Source organism: Scyliorhinus canicula, chromosome 12, assembly GCF_902713615.1.
Source record: "Scyliorhinus canicula chromosome 12, sScyCan1.1, whole genome shotgun sequence".
In the NCBI taxonomy this organism is placed as follows: Eukaryota; Metazoa; Chordata; class Chondrichthyes; order Carcharhiniformes; family Scyliorhinidae; genus Scyliorhinus; species Scyliorhinus canicula.
The window spans coordinates 23,199,090-23,211,905 of NC_052157.1; the positions used below are offsets into that span (position 1 = coordinate 23,199,090).

General features: G+C 45.5%; 2 protein-coding genes across 5 annotated transcripts in view; one reads left to right on the forward strand and one right to left on the reverse strand.

Moving 5' to 3' along the window:
* gldn (gliomedin) overlaps positions 1-12,816 on the reverse strand; it is a 206,503-nt gene that overhangs the window by 116,178 nt on the left and 77,509 nt on the right. The window lies entirely within an intron of this gene.
* Positions 1-12,816, forward strand: part of LOC119974448 (aromatase) — a 51,001-nt gene that overhangs the window by 17,728 nt on the left and 20,457 nt on the right. The window contains exons 1-7 of one of the 4 annotated variants that reach the window (XM_038813344.1): positions 4,296-4,490; positions 5,930-6,115; positions 6,209-6,359; positions 6,603-6,644; positions 6,775-6,929; positions 10,257-10,436; positions 11,085-11,199. In XM_038813344.1, coding sequence (XP_038669272.1) covers positions 5,941-6,115; positions 6,209-6,359; positions 6,603-6,644; positions 6,775-6,929; positions 10,257-10,436; positions 11,085-11,199 — 818 coding nt within the window. In that variant the 5' untranslated portion in view covers positions 4,296-4,490; positions 5,930-5,940. Of the gene's footprint in view, positions 1-4,295; positions 4,491-5,929; positions 6,116-6,208; positions 6,360-6,602; positions 6,645-6,774; positions 6,930-10,256; positions 10,437-11,084; positions 11,200-12,816 lie in introns of those variants that run through there. The other 3 variants (XM_038813345.1, XM_038813346.1, XM_038813347.1) reach the window with 3 other exon arrangements.

Consider the following 12,816-nt stretch of genomic DNA (forward strand, 5'->3'; position numbering starts at 1 on the left):
AAGCGATTCATAGGAGGTAAGTGTCTACTTACGCACCATTTTTTCTATTTTACAGATAGGACTGGCGGGTTGTGGTTAAATTTGGTAAATTATTTCTGTATGAATTATAAATGAGTATTTCTGAGTATTATTGTGACTCAATTGGAGTCGCTTCCATTTTGGAAAGGCCAGGTTACAGAGCAAAGGACCAGTTAGACACCAAAAGATAAGACAAAATGACTTTATTCTGAGGGTAATGGAGGACATGAAGGAGAAGAAGCTGGAGAAACAGACCAGGAAGTCAAGGGAATTAGATTATTGGAAGAAGGGAGTAGTTGTCGGATGTTAGGTCAAGCTGCTCCAAGGGAGGGCTGTTGGGATGCGGAAAGGCAATTCCGAGTGAAGGATTTTGCAAAGATGTTTGGAAGAGGTCTGACTAGTCGGCACGAAGAAGCAAGTGTGTTTTGGTTGTTGCTGCAAAATAAATGATTAGGGTGTCACTGGATCAGTGAAGAGGCAGCACACACATGCCTAAATACATCTGTTCTATCTCGTTCGCAGTATAAACAAAAAACAACAGCTGCTTAGGTCATCTCCCTCTGTCTCTCTGATCGGCTTCCCATCATCCTTCACCCAAGTTTAAAGTTAAGTCAAAATTTACCTTAAAGCTTCTGATGTTTATGCTGCAGCTGATGTTATGTCATTTGGGAAGATAACGAGCTACCATTGAAGTTAGATAGATAGCACAGCTTCATAAATAAGCCTTTGATTAGAACATAGAACATACAGTGCAGAAGGAGGCCATTCGGCCCATCGAGTCTGCACCGACCACTTAAGCCCTCTCTTCCACCCTATCCCCGTAACCCAATAACCCCATATAACCTTTTTGGTCACTAGGGCAATTTAGCATGGCCAATTTACCTAACCTGCATGTCTTTGGACTGTGGGAGGAAACCGGAGCACCCGGAGGAAACCCACTTAGACCTGAGGAGAACGTGTAGACTCTGCTCAGACAGTGGCCCAGTAGGGAATCGAACCTGGGACCCTGGCGCTGTGAAGGCACAGTGCTATCCACTTATGCTGCTGTGCTGATTGGTCATGCTACTCAGCCGACATCCCGTCCTCAAGCAGCAAACAACTCCTCCAAATAAATATCAGTTCCCGCTGCAAACTCTGTTCACTATCCACCAACTATATCCTTCCCTCCAGCCACTTGTCTAAATGCCCACAACCACGGCACTCCACTGGCCACTTGGCAGAGCTTTTGACCATGGGCGGGATTTTCCAAGACCCCACCCCTCAACCCCGACCTTTTATACATAGCCGCATGGAGTTCCCCCGCCCCTCAACAGGGGAGCTCGTACTCCGCGAGAACCAAGGGGAAGATAATCAGTCACACCCAATAAGTCGCGTGCGGAGTACAAAAGTTGGCATTTCTGTCAATGCAGCACTCCCTCGGTCAAGTGTCAGTCTAGACTGAGTGTGCCATGGGAAATATATTGCCATAGTAATTTGCCTGAGCTGCTACGAACAGGAAGTGTTCACACAGATGAGCACTTTTATCATAATTATATAGTTTCTAAAATATACTGAACATAGGGGCTGTTTAGCTCACTGGGCTAAATCGCTGGCTTTGAAAGCAGACCAAGGCAAGCCAGCAGCACGGTTCGATTCCCGTAACAGCCTCCCCGAACAGGCGCCGGAATGTGGCGACTAGGGGCTTTTCACAATAACTTAATTTGAAGCCTACTCGTGACAATAAGCGATTTTCATTTTCATTTCATATTTTACTGCCCAAAAAGGAAATAAATTGAAATTTTCGAAACCATTTTTTACGACCTCATTAAATCAGAGATTCTCATTCCATAAATCCAATATGGGCTGAGATCCACCTGAGGGAAAAATGTGTTAATTTAGTGGAAAATCTACCCTCAAGTAAAATAAGAACATTTCAAAAACTACTAGAAATGAATTGGAGGTACTGAGAAGGCTATAGACTCTGCCAATATTCCGGCAATAGATTTGTGAACCTGACCCCATTACAGCCTTGGTTCAAACATGGACAAAAAAGCTGAACTCCAGAGTTGAGGTGAGAATGACAGCCCTTGCCCTTGGCATTAAGGCAGCATTTGACCGAGTATGGCATCAAGGAACTCTAGCAAAACTGGAGATAATGGAAATCAAGGAGAAAACTCTCCGCTGGTTGGAGTCATACCTAGCACAAAGAAAGATGGTTTTGGATGTTGGAGATCAATCATCTCAGTCACAGGACATCACTGCAGCATTTCTTGAGGTAATGTCCTCGGCCCAACCATCTTCAGCTGCTTTATCAATGGCCTTCCCCCCCACATTAGGTCAGAAGTGGTAATATTTGCTGATGACTGTACAATGTTCAGCATCATTTATGACTCCTCAGATACTGAAGCAGCCCATATCCATATTCAGCAACACCTGGATGATTTCCAGGCTTGGATTGATAAGTGGCAAGTAATATTCGTGCCACACAAGTGTCAGGCAATGACCATCTCCAACAAAGGAGAATCTAATCATCCCCCCCCCCCCGACATTCAATGACATTACAATTTATGAATTCCCCACTATCGACATCCTGGAGATACCATTGACTAGAACCTGATCTGGACAATATTGGGGCTACTATAGAGCAGATCAGAGGCTGAGAACTCTACAGAGATTAACTCACCTGCTGAATCCTCAAAACCTGTCCACCATCTACAAGGCACAGGCCATCAACACTCAAGAAGCTCAATGCCATCCAGAACAAAGCAGCCCATGTGATGGTCAACCCATCCACAAACATTCATTCTCTCCACCACCAACGAACAGTAGTAGCAGTGTGTATCGTCCACTCAAACTCACCAAGGTTCCTTAGGCAGCACCTTCCATACCCCTAACCACTCCCACCCGGAAGGAAAAGGCAGCAGCAACATGGGAACACCACGATTTGGATGTTCCCCTTCAAGCCGCACACCATCCTGACTTGGAACTATATCGCTGTCCCTTCACTGTCACTGGGTCAAAATCCTGGAACTTCCTCCCTAGCAGCACGGTGGGTGTACCTACACCACATGGACTACAGCGGTTCAAGAAGGCAGCTCACCAGCGCCTTCTCACGGGAAATTAGGAGTGGACAATAAATGTTGGCTTAACCAAGAATGAATAAAAAAGAAATACAAGAGGTGGGAGATACTTTTTTTGCTGTGTACCAAACTGGAAGCAAATGGCTCGACGAACACAATAATATTTTGCATAATGCACCATTTTCTTTTACAGCAAAAGGTCAAATCTAAAGAAAGGTTACCTGAATTAAGTTCTATATTGAACCACCTGCCTGGGCTGAGTGTAAAGCAAAACAACACACAAGACGTTCAACACCAAATAAGTCAAAGCAAAGTAATTCACCAGTAGCCATCCACCACCTTAAACATTTATCCCCCTCCACCACTAATGCACGGTAGCAGCAGTGTGTGTACGTACCATCCACAAGATGCACTCCAACAGCTCACCAAATCTTCTTTGACAGTACCTTCAAATCCCCTGACTTCCACCACCTATAAAGACAAGGGCAGCTGGCATATGGGAACGCCACCACCTTCAACTTCCCTTCCAAGCCACTCGCCACCCTGATTTGGAAATCTATCCCCGTTCCTTCACTGGCATGGGGTCAAAATCCTGGAGTTAACGACCAAAAAACAGTGTGGGTGTTCCCTCTCGAAATGGACAGCAGTGGTTCAAGGAAATGGCTCACCATCACCTTCTGAGGGGCAATTAGGGATGGGCAATAAATGCTGGCCTAGCCAGCGACACCCGAAAAATTAGCCTTAAAAGGCACAATTCTGGTCATTTAAGATCCTGAATTTCAATCCTGTTCATAATCCAATGCACTTGTTCATCGTCTCAAATGTTAATTGTTGTCAATCTATGTTTTGCTCTTGAACTAATGGCACTGGACAAAGCCATTTGCAGAGTACAAATATCTTCTGATGGGCAATCTAGTAGAAGGCCGGTTGCTATGGGAACTCCTTCTGTACGGTTTCTGAAGTGAATCATTCAATTTAGTAAGATTTGTTTTGCATTGAAAAGCTGAGGTGAAGCAAAGCTTTCAACAGGGAGCAATCAGTAGAAAATGAACTCCAAATGGGCCAATAACAAACTGGGGGAATGGATTCCATTTCTACCTTGTCAGATGTTTTTCATTGATAATTTGCCGATCTAATTTTCCAGTGCATGTGTTTTCACCGGCAGCATTAATCACTAAGTGGAAGGGGCTAGGGACTGACGGATTTTGAGAGCAAATGCCTCTGCCGATCGCAGTAGCTGTCACCAATTTCCGAGAGTTGTCTCCTGGCAACTTTGCACTTAGCAACCAAAATTAAGCCCACTTAAAAAGGGAACAGGATGAACACCGGGTTATGAAACAAAACATTTTCAGACCAGCCAGCGCAGGAAAGGAATAACCCTCAAGCCCCTGAGCATTACAGGTATCTTTGAATGTGAGTCAATTTCTAAATAGTAGTAATATAACTGTAGGAACAAGACAGGAATTCTAAATCAGCGGATGAATGATGATTACGTTTTGTTTTAAATGAAGACCTGTAAATCTGACAATATCTTGCAAACAAGAAGCAGTTTAATTAGTGATCATTCATGATGCAATTACATTCCAACAATTATGAGTTAAAGAATTTCTGCAGAATACACAGAGGTATTTTCTTATTATTCAAGGCAGGAGATTTCAATAGTTTAATATTGGAATTTTAAAAGGAGATTGATTTGGAACAGCATTGATTGAAGTTGAAGTCTGTGTGGGGTTTTGCTTTTCTTCACTTTGAGTGAAGTGCATTGCCATTATCGAAAATCGTTTCTAAACCATTTTTAAACATGCCTCCCTGCAAGCAGAACTGTTCTCGGTTTCCCTATTAAGTTGTTCAAGGCAGGGGAAGGGGTATCGATTGTAAATCCGTTATGAACAGACCTGAGTGAGGACAGTGCTGTGCGATTAGCAACTCTGAAGGGACGAAGCAGGACAATTGACTCTGATGAATGTAAAATACAGGATGAGTTCGTCAGGTAGCGTACAACGGGAATCTTAACATGGTGGCCAGTAAGGTGATATTTTTCCTATAGATGTGAAGCTGTGTTGGGTGGGCATCATTACTCAGTGGGCTGTGAACTAGCAGTGCAAGTGGGAGACTCCATCCAGGAGGCTGTCTAATACCAGTTTGAGTGCAATGTAACTTGAGCACTCGAATTACTTCTCAGCATTTGGCTCTAAGGCCTACTTTGAGACAAAACAATGTGAGGGGGTTATAGGTTTGAATAGTAACTTCACGTACAAATAGCATAAGGTGAACTGCTGGCCTAGAAGACAGACAAGCTGGTGGTATGCAGGAAGAAAGCAGGAGATAAATAAAAAGAAGCAAAGTATCTGGGACCTGATTCAGTCTTCAAAGGAAAAAATGATGAAAAGAGGTGATAGAACTGGAAGCAAAATTTCAACAACAAATTGCAGATAAAGTAAAGCTATTTGAGGACAGCAAGGTTTTGTAACTCCCGAACTTAAAAAAGAAACTGACAACAAAGTGCCTTAATAACATTTATAGTCCCATGTATTTAATATAATTTAATTGTTATCAATCTCAATGGTTAGGCTGAGTTTAATGCCATCAGTGACTGTTCAAGGACAAGATTACAGATAAAAATTAGCACTGAAAAAGGCATTTTAGTTGCTTTATACCAAGGTTACTAAGAATTTTCACTTTGAAAAAGTAACTTATCTCTTTATTTTGACTTCATTTCCAGTCCCTCCTGTCTGAACCCTCCCCAGTGCCGTATAAAAATGCAGCGTGCAAGGCGATTTAATACTGATCGACAACCAACAGAATCAGCCTTAACGTGCTTTGCAATCTACTTTACTTCTTTCAAAATTCAGCTTGTGTGGAAATGAGGCAGTTTTCCCTGGGTGACATGGTGCTGCAGATGTCAAAACCAGCACGTCAAAATCTGACAACTGGGGTGATACCTGAAATGGGATCGCGGGCCACAGCTCCCCTGATGCTCTTCCTGGGACTGCTCTTCATTTTTGTCAAGATCTCTGAGAAGAGAGCGACTTTGCCAGGTAATGAAAAAAAATCACAAGTATCTGTCAGGTGTGTTAACGGGAGGAGTGATTGCTCTGGCATATTTCTAACTGCACAATGTCTTTAAGCAGGTCCTTCTTTCTATCTGGGCATTGGACCCCTCATCTCCTACGGTAGATTCTTGTGGATGGGAATTGGCAGTGCCAGCAATTACTACAATGAAAAGTATGGCGAGATAGTGAGAGTGTGGATCCATGGTGAGGAAACACTTATTCTTAGCAGGTAAATCAATTTGCAAGCTTGCAGGAAACCAATATCCTCCTGAACAATACACTGCCATGTGTCATCTTAACCACATTGCCACTGTGGACAGATACATGCATTTCCCTTCTATTAAAATGAAACGAGGTTTCTATGGCTTTGGACGTTTTCTATATTTCTTGCAATGTGGAAATGGCCAGGATTCTATTAAGAGATCACCGAGGCTTGTGACAAACCTTTTTCCAACTCTGATTTCTTGTCTAGATCCTCTGATGTGCTTGTCTCGTTTATAATTAACTCATGCAGGTATTTTACTACATTATTTTGAGTTTAAGATTTTCCACATTGACCTTATCCTGTGCAAATGGCCAGGATTAGACGAGCTGATCACCCAGGCTAGTGACCGACCTCCTATCAATTCTGATTTCTTCTTTAGATCCTCTGCTGTGAATCACGTGATGAAGAAGGGGCACTACATATCCAGGTTTGGAAACAAACGGGCACTTCAGTGCATTGGCATGAATGAAAATGGCATTATCTTCAACAACAATCCTTCCATTTGGAAACAGACACGCCCATACTTTGCTAAAGGTAAGAAGATTTAACAACTTGTCTCAAAAGTGTTACCTTGGTCTGTCTTAAAGACCTCAACCATGGGGGTGATTTGATGCATACACTTTAGGGAGCCAAACATGAAGGATCATAGTGTTAACTACAGACACTAGAAAAACCCATTAATGTACAACCTTCACTACAATATGTACTAAATGTACAGCATAGTTGTCAACTGCTATTTGACGTGGCCTTGCAAGCCACTCAGTTGTATCGAATCATCACAAATACCAACAGGAATAAAGCTACAGCCACATAGTTCAATAAGACCAACAGGAATAAAGCTACAGCCACATAGTTCATTAAGACCAACAGGAATAAAGCTACAGCCACATAGTTCAATAAGAAGATCCGCCACGACATTCTTAGGACAATTAGCGATGAGCAATTGATGAAGCATTTCATAGCACAGCCTTCTTGCTTTAATCTTTAGATTTCCGACAACTACATAGAGTTATGTACTCTCTGATGAAAACCATCAGTTTAAATTTTAAGGTCAAGACGTATTGATGCCTAAATAAAAACACTCCAGATATTAGATCAACAATGCCCTCAGTTGTACATTTATTCTGTGTTACTAATAATTTATATCATTTAAATATGCTGTGTGAATTACCTACTGAGGTGCCAGCGACATTACGATTTAGGGTTTGCAGTTGGCTGCGGTATCATCTTAAAGATAATTTTGAGCCAATAAAAATCTATAGGGCAGGATTTACCAATTGAGGGGTCCAGTTTAGCTCAGTTGGCTGGACGGCTGGTTCATGATGCAGCGCAAGGCCAACAGCATGGGTCCGATCCCTGTACCGGCTGAGGTTATTTATGCAAGGCCCCCCCATCTCGATCTTGCCCGAGGTGTGGTGACCCTCAGGTTATACCACCACCAATCAGCTCTCCCCCCTCAAAGCAGAAAAGCAGCCTGTGGTGACTTTACTTTTTTTTTAATTGAAACGATGGAGGGGAGAATCGAAAGAGAAAGCTGAATTAGAGTGTCCATAATTTGATCTTCATTCCACTTTTTATTTTTGTAATTTGGAGTTGGTATCATGGAAACAAATCAACTTCTGATATTTGAGTGGTTTTGTTATAATTGTAATAATGTTGTTGATTTGGACATTTTGGTGTATGAGGTGAAATTTAAGAACCGAGCCAGTGCAGGGGGATTTCTATTTGCTGAATCTGTTTGAGGTCTCAGTTGTTAGCACCTTTTACTTCCGCACTCTCTGGCCGGGATTTTCCGGACTTGCCGCAGCCGACGGGGTTTTTGACGGCTTGCCGCACTTTACAGCCTCGCCCGCTACCATGACAGGCTCCTAAAATTCCGCCCTCTGTTTTTACTTATCCAATTCTCTCTTTTTTTCCATTTTTTTCTTCCCCGCTTTGTCCTGCAACATTCTCTTTGCTATTTAAATATTTACAATGTAAGCATTAATTTGGCCTCATTACTTGTGTACTGTTTTATGTTCAATATTCCAATTTGTTTTGCTACGCACCCGGTGGTGGTCAACTTTTGTAATGATAGAGGTTCACATAACTTTAGATCAGAACCTAACTGACTAAGCAAGAAGCCAAAAGGCTATCCAAAATGGTCAAATACCAGTAAATGTCAATAACACTGGCACCAGTAATACTGGAGTTCCATTTTAAGGTATACAAGACCAGTTTGGACAAGAGGGAACGGTGGTTGTCGTCTACCTTGCTGCTTGTTCAATACATTTGGGTACTCGGGGGGGGGGGGGGGGGGCTTAGGGTGCTCTTTAGGGTGCTCTTTAGGGTGCTCTTTACAAGGGCCAGTGCAGACTCGATGGACTGAATGGCCTTCTTCTGCACTGTAAATTCTATGGAACTCTGAAAAAATGGTGGACAACCTAGCTGCTCAAAAAACAAGCTGGCTCAAAGGGTCAGGAGATAGAACATAAAGTTACACAATGTGGTTTCCTTATTATTGTTATTTTGTGTTTTAACCTCGGTGAAATCATTCTGTCATTGATCCTAGGGTGGATTTTGACCATTTCCAAAAAGGTTCAGAAGTTGAACTAGATGTTTGTTTGTTGCAGACCAGTGATTAATCTATCGCGCTTGCTTACGTATAGAAGAACGATTCATTGCAATTACAGTACTATAGCTGAAGCAAAATTTTGCTGTTGCTCAACACGTCCCAGTTCAAATCGTCTGCTTCTCCAGTTGTTACTTTTCACCTATCCTTTTCTCTCTAGACTGCTGTTTCAGAAGTAGGTGTGCTGTCAACCGCTGAATCCCCCACTCTCTGATGTACTTACATTAACTTGCTACTTTCAACAGCTCTTTAAAGCATTTACCTCTGCCCGATATCCGCATCTCCTCCTTGTAAAGAATTCAGAGATTTGCGTAAGGCGTGCTCCATAAATGCAAATTGCGTAAAAATGAAACCTTCATCACAAGCCATATCATGGGATTTTAATGCACATTGAACTACAATTTAAATGATAGCCTAGATTCTCCGGCGCCCCAGCCACGTATTACTCGGTGGCGCGGCGTTAGCTGGCGGGGGGGGGTTCTATCTTACTACCTCTTGCCAATGGGATTTCTCATTGAAGCCAGCCCACGCCGCCGTGAAACCCACAGGCGAGGGTGCGCTGCCAGAGGGAATAGTGAATCCCAACGATCGGAGAATTCCAGTCTACATGTTTATAAATAGTGGGTGAGATTCTTCATTTCCCGAAGCCGATTTTGTAATCGACGATCGGCCGGAGAATCCATTTTTACTGACCGAATCTGGGGTGCCGCCTGTTTTACGCAGGTTTCACATGCTCTGCCCCCTCCAAAACGGCACCATCGCGGCACGCGCTGCACACCGTTGAGACGGCCTCAGGACATCACCTGAAGGGCATCCCCCAATCCTCCGTCCCCGATGGACCGAGTTCACGATGGCGCAGGGGATGTATGGTCCCAGCCGTGTGGGAACCTGGCATGGCGGCTGCTGACTGTGTCCAGCACCGTCACAGTCGGGCGGGAGCTATGCTGCTGGGCAAGGGCTGGTGGGGGCTGGCCAGGGGGTATCCAGGGGGTATCCAGGGGGGGCACCATCTGGCAGGTCAGGTCCGCGCACGGCCGGCGCCATGTTGTACGGCACGACCACTGCAGCATGCGCGGCCATGGATCCAGCGTTTTACCTGACGCGGCTGCTTGCCCCTCACCAGTCGCAACATCGGTGAGGGAGCGCCGCCGATTTTTTTTTTCCACGTAAAGTGCCACGGTTGCTCCGCACTTTGCCTCAGAATCAGAGAGTGTACTGTGTTTGTTGAGTGTCGTGTGTATCTGTTTCAGCCCTGACTGGCCCAGGCCTTCGGAGGACTTTGGCAGTGAGTGTGGAGTCTACTCGTAATCATCTGGAGAAATTGCTGGGAGGTCATAACACCACCTCGACCTGTGTGGATATACTGCTATTCCTGAGAGCCATCACACTAGATATTTCCAACAGGCTGTTCCTCCGAGTCCCATTGCATGGTAATTTAAATTTACACCATTTGAAGTAAACTGCTGGAGTAGCGATAATAATTAATACACTACTTTACGTAACCTGAGCGCAGTTCAATACTGACTTTGACCATACAATGCTGTCTGAACTAGTTAGAATTCACTTTGATGCATCTAATCTCAATTTCAATGCTACCCTAACAACAGCCAATCTGGCAATGAGGATTAAAACATTAGGTACAAACACCATGTTGTGTCATACAAAGTCCCTTGGTGCCATTTTACATTATCCATTCATTAACTAATTTGCTTTATTCATGAAATTGCATGTCCGCACAGTCCACGATAAATATTCAGGGACCCCATGTTCTTCTGACATCTTAATCAGGGATACAAATTGAGATTCGAGGGGAAACTGAAGCTGTGGAGAGCGTCAGTGAGCCGAACTGGATTTGAAATATGTGCTTTCTTCATAGGAAATGAATTAACAGTCTCTAGTCCTGCCGTGACAGCACTTGCACACTTCTTGCACTTTGAGGGGTAAGGGGAAAGGGGCGGGGGGGGGGGGGGGGGGGGGGGGGGGATGCATCAATAAATCAGCCATTCTTTTTTTGTCTGCATTAATCTCATCTTTTTAAATGAAGTAAGTGTATTTGACATTTCGTTTTGTCTTTGCAGAGGGCGAAATTGTGTCTAAAATCCAGAAGTATTTCGACACGTGGCAAACGCTCTTGTTGAAACCGGATATTTTCTTCAAATTTAAGTGGATATATAAGAAGCATGAAAAGGCAGCGTGAGTATCATAGCTCCCTAGTCTCTACATATCTGCAGCCTGGACCCATTGCTTACTGTTGCTGGGAATATTTCAGAATCCCTGTAGAACAGAAGGAGGCCATTCGGCCTATCGAATCTGCACCAGCCCGACGAAAGAGACCCCCCCCATCCAGGCCCACGCCCCCACCCAACCTTTTGGACAAGGGGCAATTTAGCACGGCCAATCCACCAAACCTGCACATCTTTGGACTGTGGGAGGAAACCGGAGCACCCGGAGGAAACCCACGCAGACACAGGGAGAATGTGCAAACTCCACACAGTCAGTCACCCAGGGCCGGGATTGAACCCAGGTCCCTAGCGCTGTGAGACAGCAGTGCTAACCACTGTGCCACCGTTTGTTCACCTTCTATTAAACAGAAATCAAACATTGTAGCCCTTCAAAATAGTGAAACATGTCACACGCATTTCTTCACAGTGCCCAGGATCTGGGTTCGATGCCCAGTTTGGGTCACTGTGTGGAGACTGCACATTCTCCCCGTGGGTTTCCTCCGGGTGCTCCGGTTTCCTCCCACAACTCCCGATAGACTTGCTTGTTAGTTGATTTGGACATTCTGAATTCTCCCTCAGTGTACCCGAACGGGTGCCGTAGTGTGACGACTATGGGATTTTCACAGTAACTTCATTGCGGTGTTAATAGTAATAATCCTTATTGTCACAAGTAGGCTTACATTAACACTGCAATGAAGTTACTGTGAAAAGCCCTCAGTCACCACACTCCGGCGCCTGTTTGCATACACCGAGGGTAAATTCAAAGGGCGTGATTCTCTCAGCCCATGCTGGGCCGGTGAATCGCCAGGTGCAAATCGCACGCCGCCGCCCCAATGCCTGTCCACCAATTCTCTGGAGAGTGGAGAATCGGCGCATTTGGCATCGGCGCGGCGCCGGTCGGCGGCCATTCTACACGCCACCCCCCCCCCCCCCCCACCGCGATTCTCCGCCCCGGGATGAGCCGGGTGGCCGCAAGAAAACATCCGAGTCCCACCACCGCCATTCACGTGTGGTCTTACTCGGCTGGACCTCGGCGTGCATCCATCCGGGGCGGCCTATTGGGGCGGGGGAGGTGGTTCTGACCCGGGGGGGGGGCCTCCGCTGTGGCCTGCCCCGCGATCGGGGCCTACCAATCAGCGGGCCGGCCTTTCAGCCTGGGGGCCTCTTTTACTCCGTGCCGGCCCCTGTAGCCCTACACCATGTTGCGTCGGGGCCAGTGTGGAGAAGGAAGCCACCGCGCATGCGCGCAATGGCGTCGGTCGCAGCGCGCATGCGCAGACCCGCGGCGCCCATTTGACGCCAAATATAGGCAGCTGGAGCGGCGTGGGTCGCTCCCGTGCCGTGCTGGTTTACTGAGGGGCTCGGAATCGCTGCTCCTGGGGGCCTGTTGACGCCGTCGTGAAACCTCAGGATCAGAGAATCCCACCCAGAATGTCTAATTCACCTAACAAGCACATCTTTCGGGACTTGTGGGAGGAAACCCGATCACCCGGAGGAAACGCATGCAGACACGCGGAGAGTCAGTGACCCGAGTCGGGAATCGAACCTGGGGTACCGGGAGAGGTTGCTTTGAGGAAGCAGAGAGGCT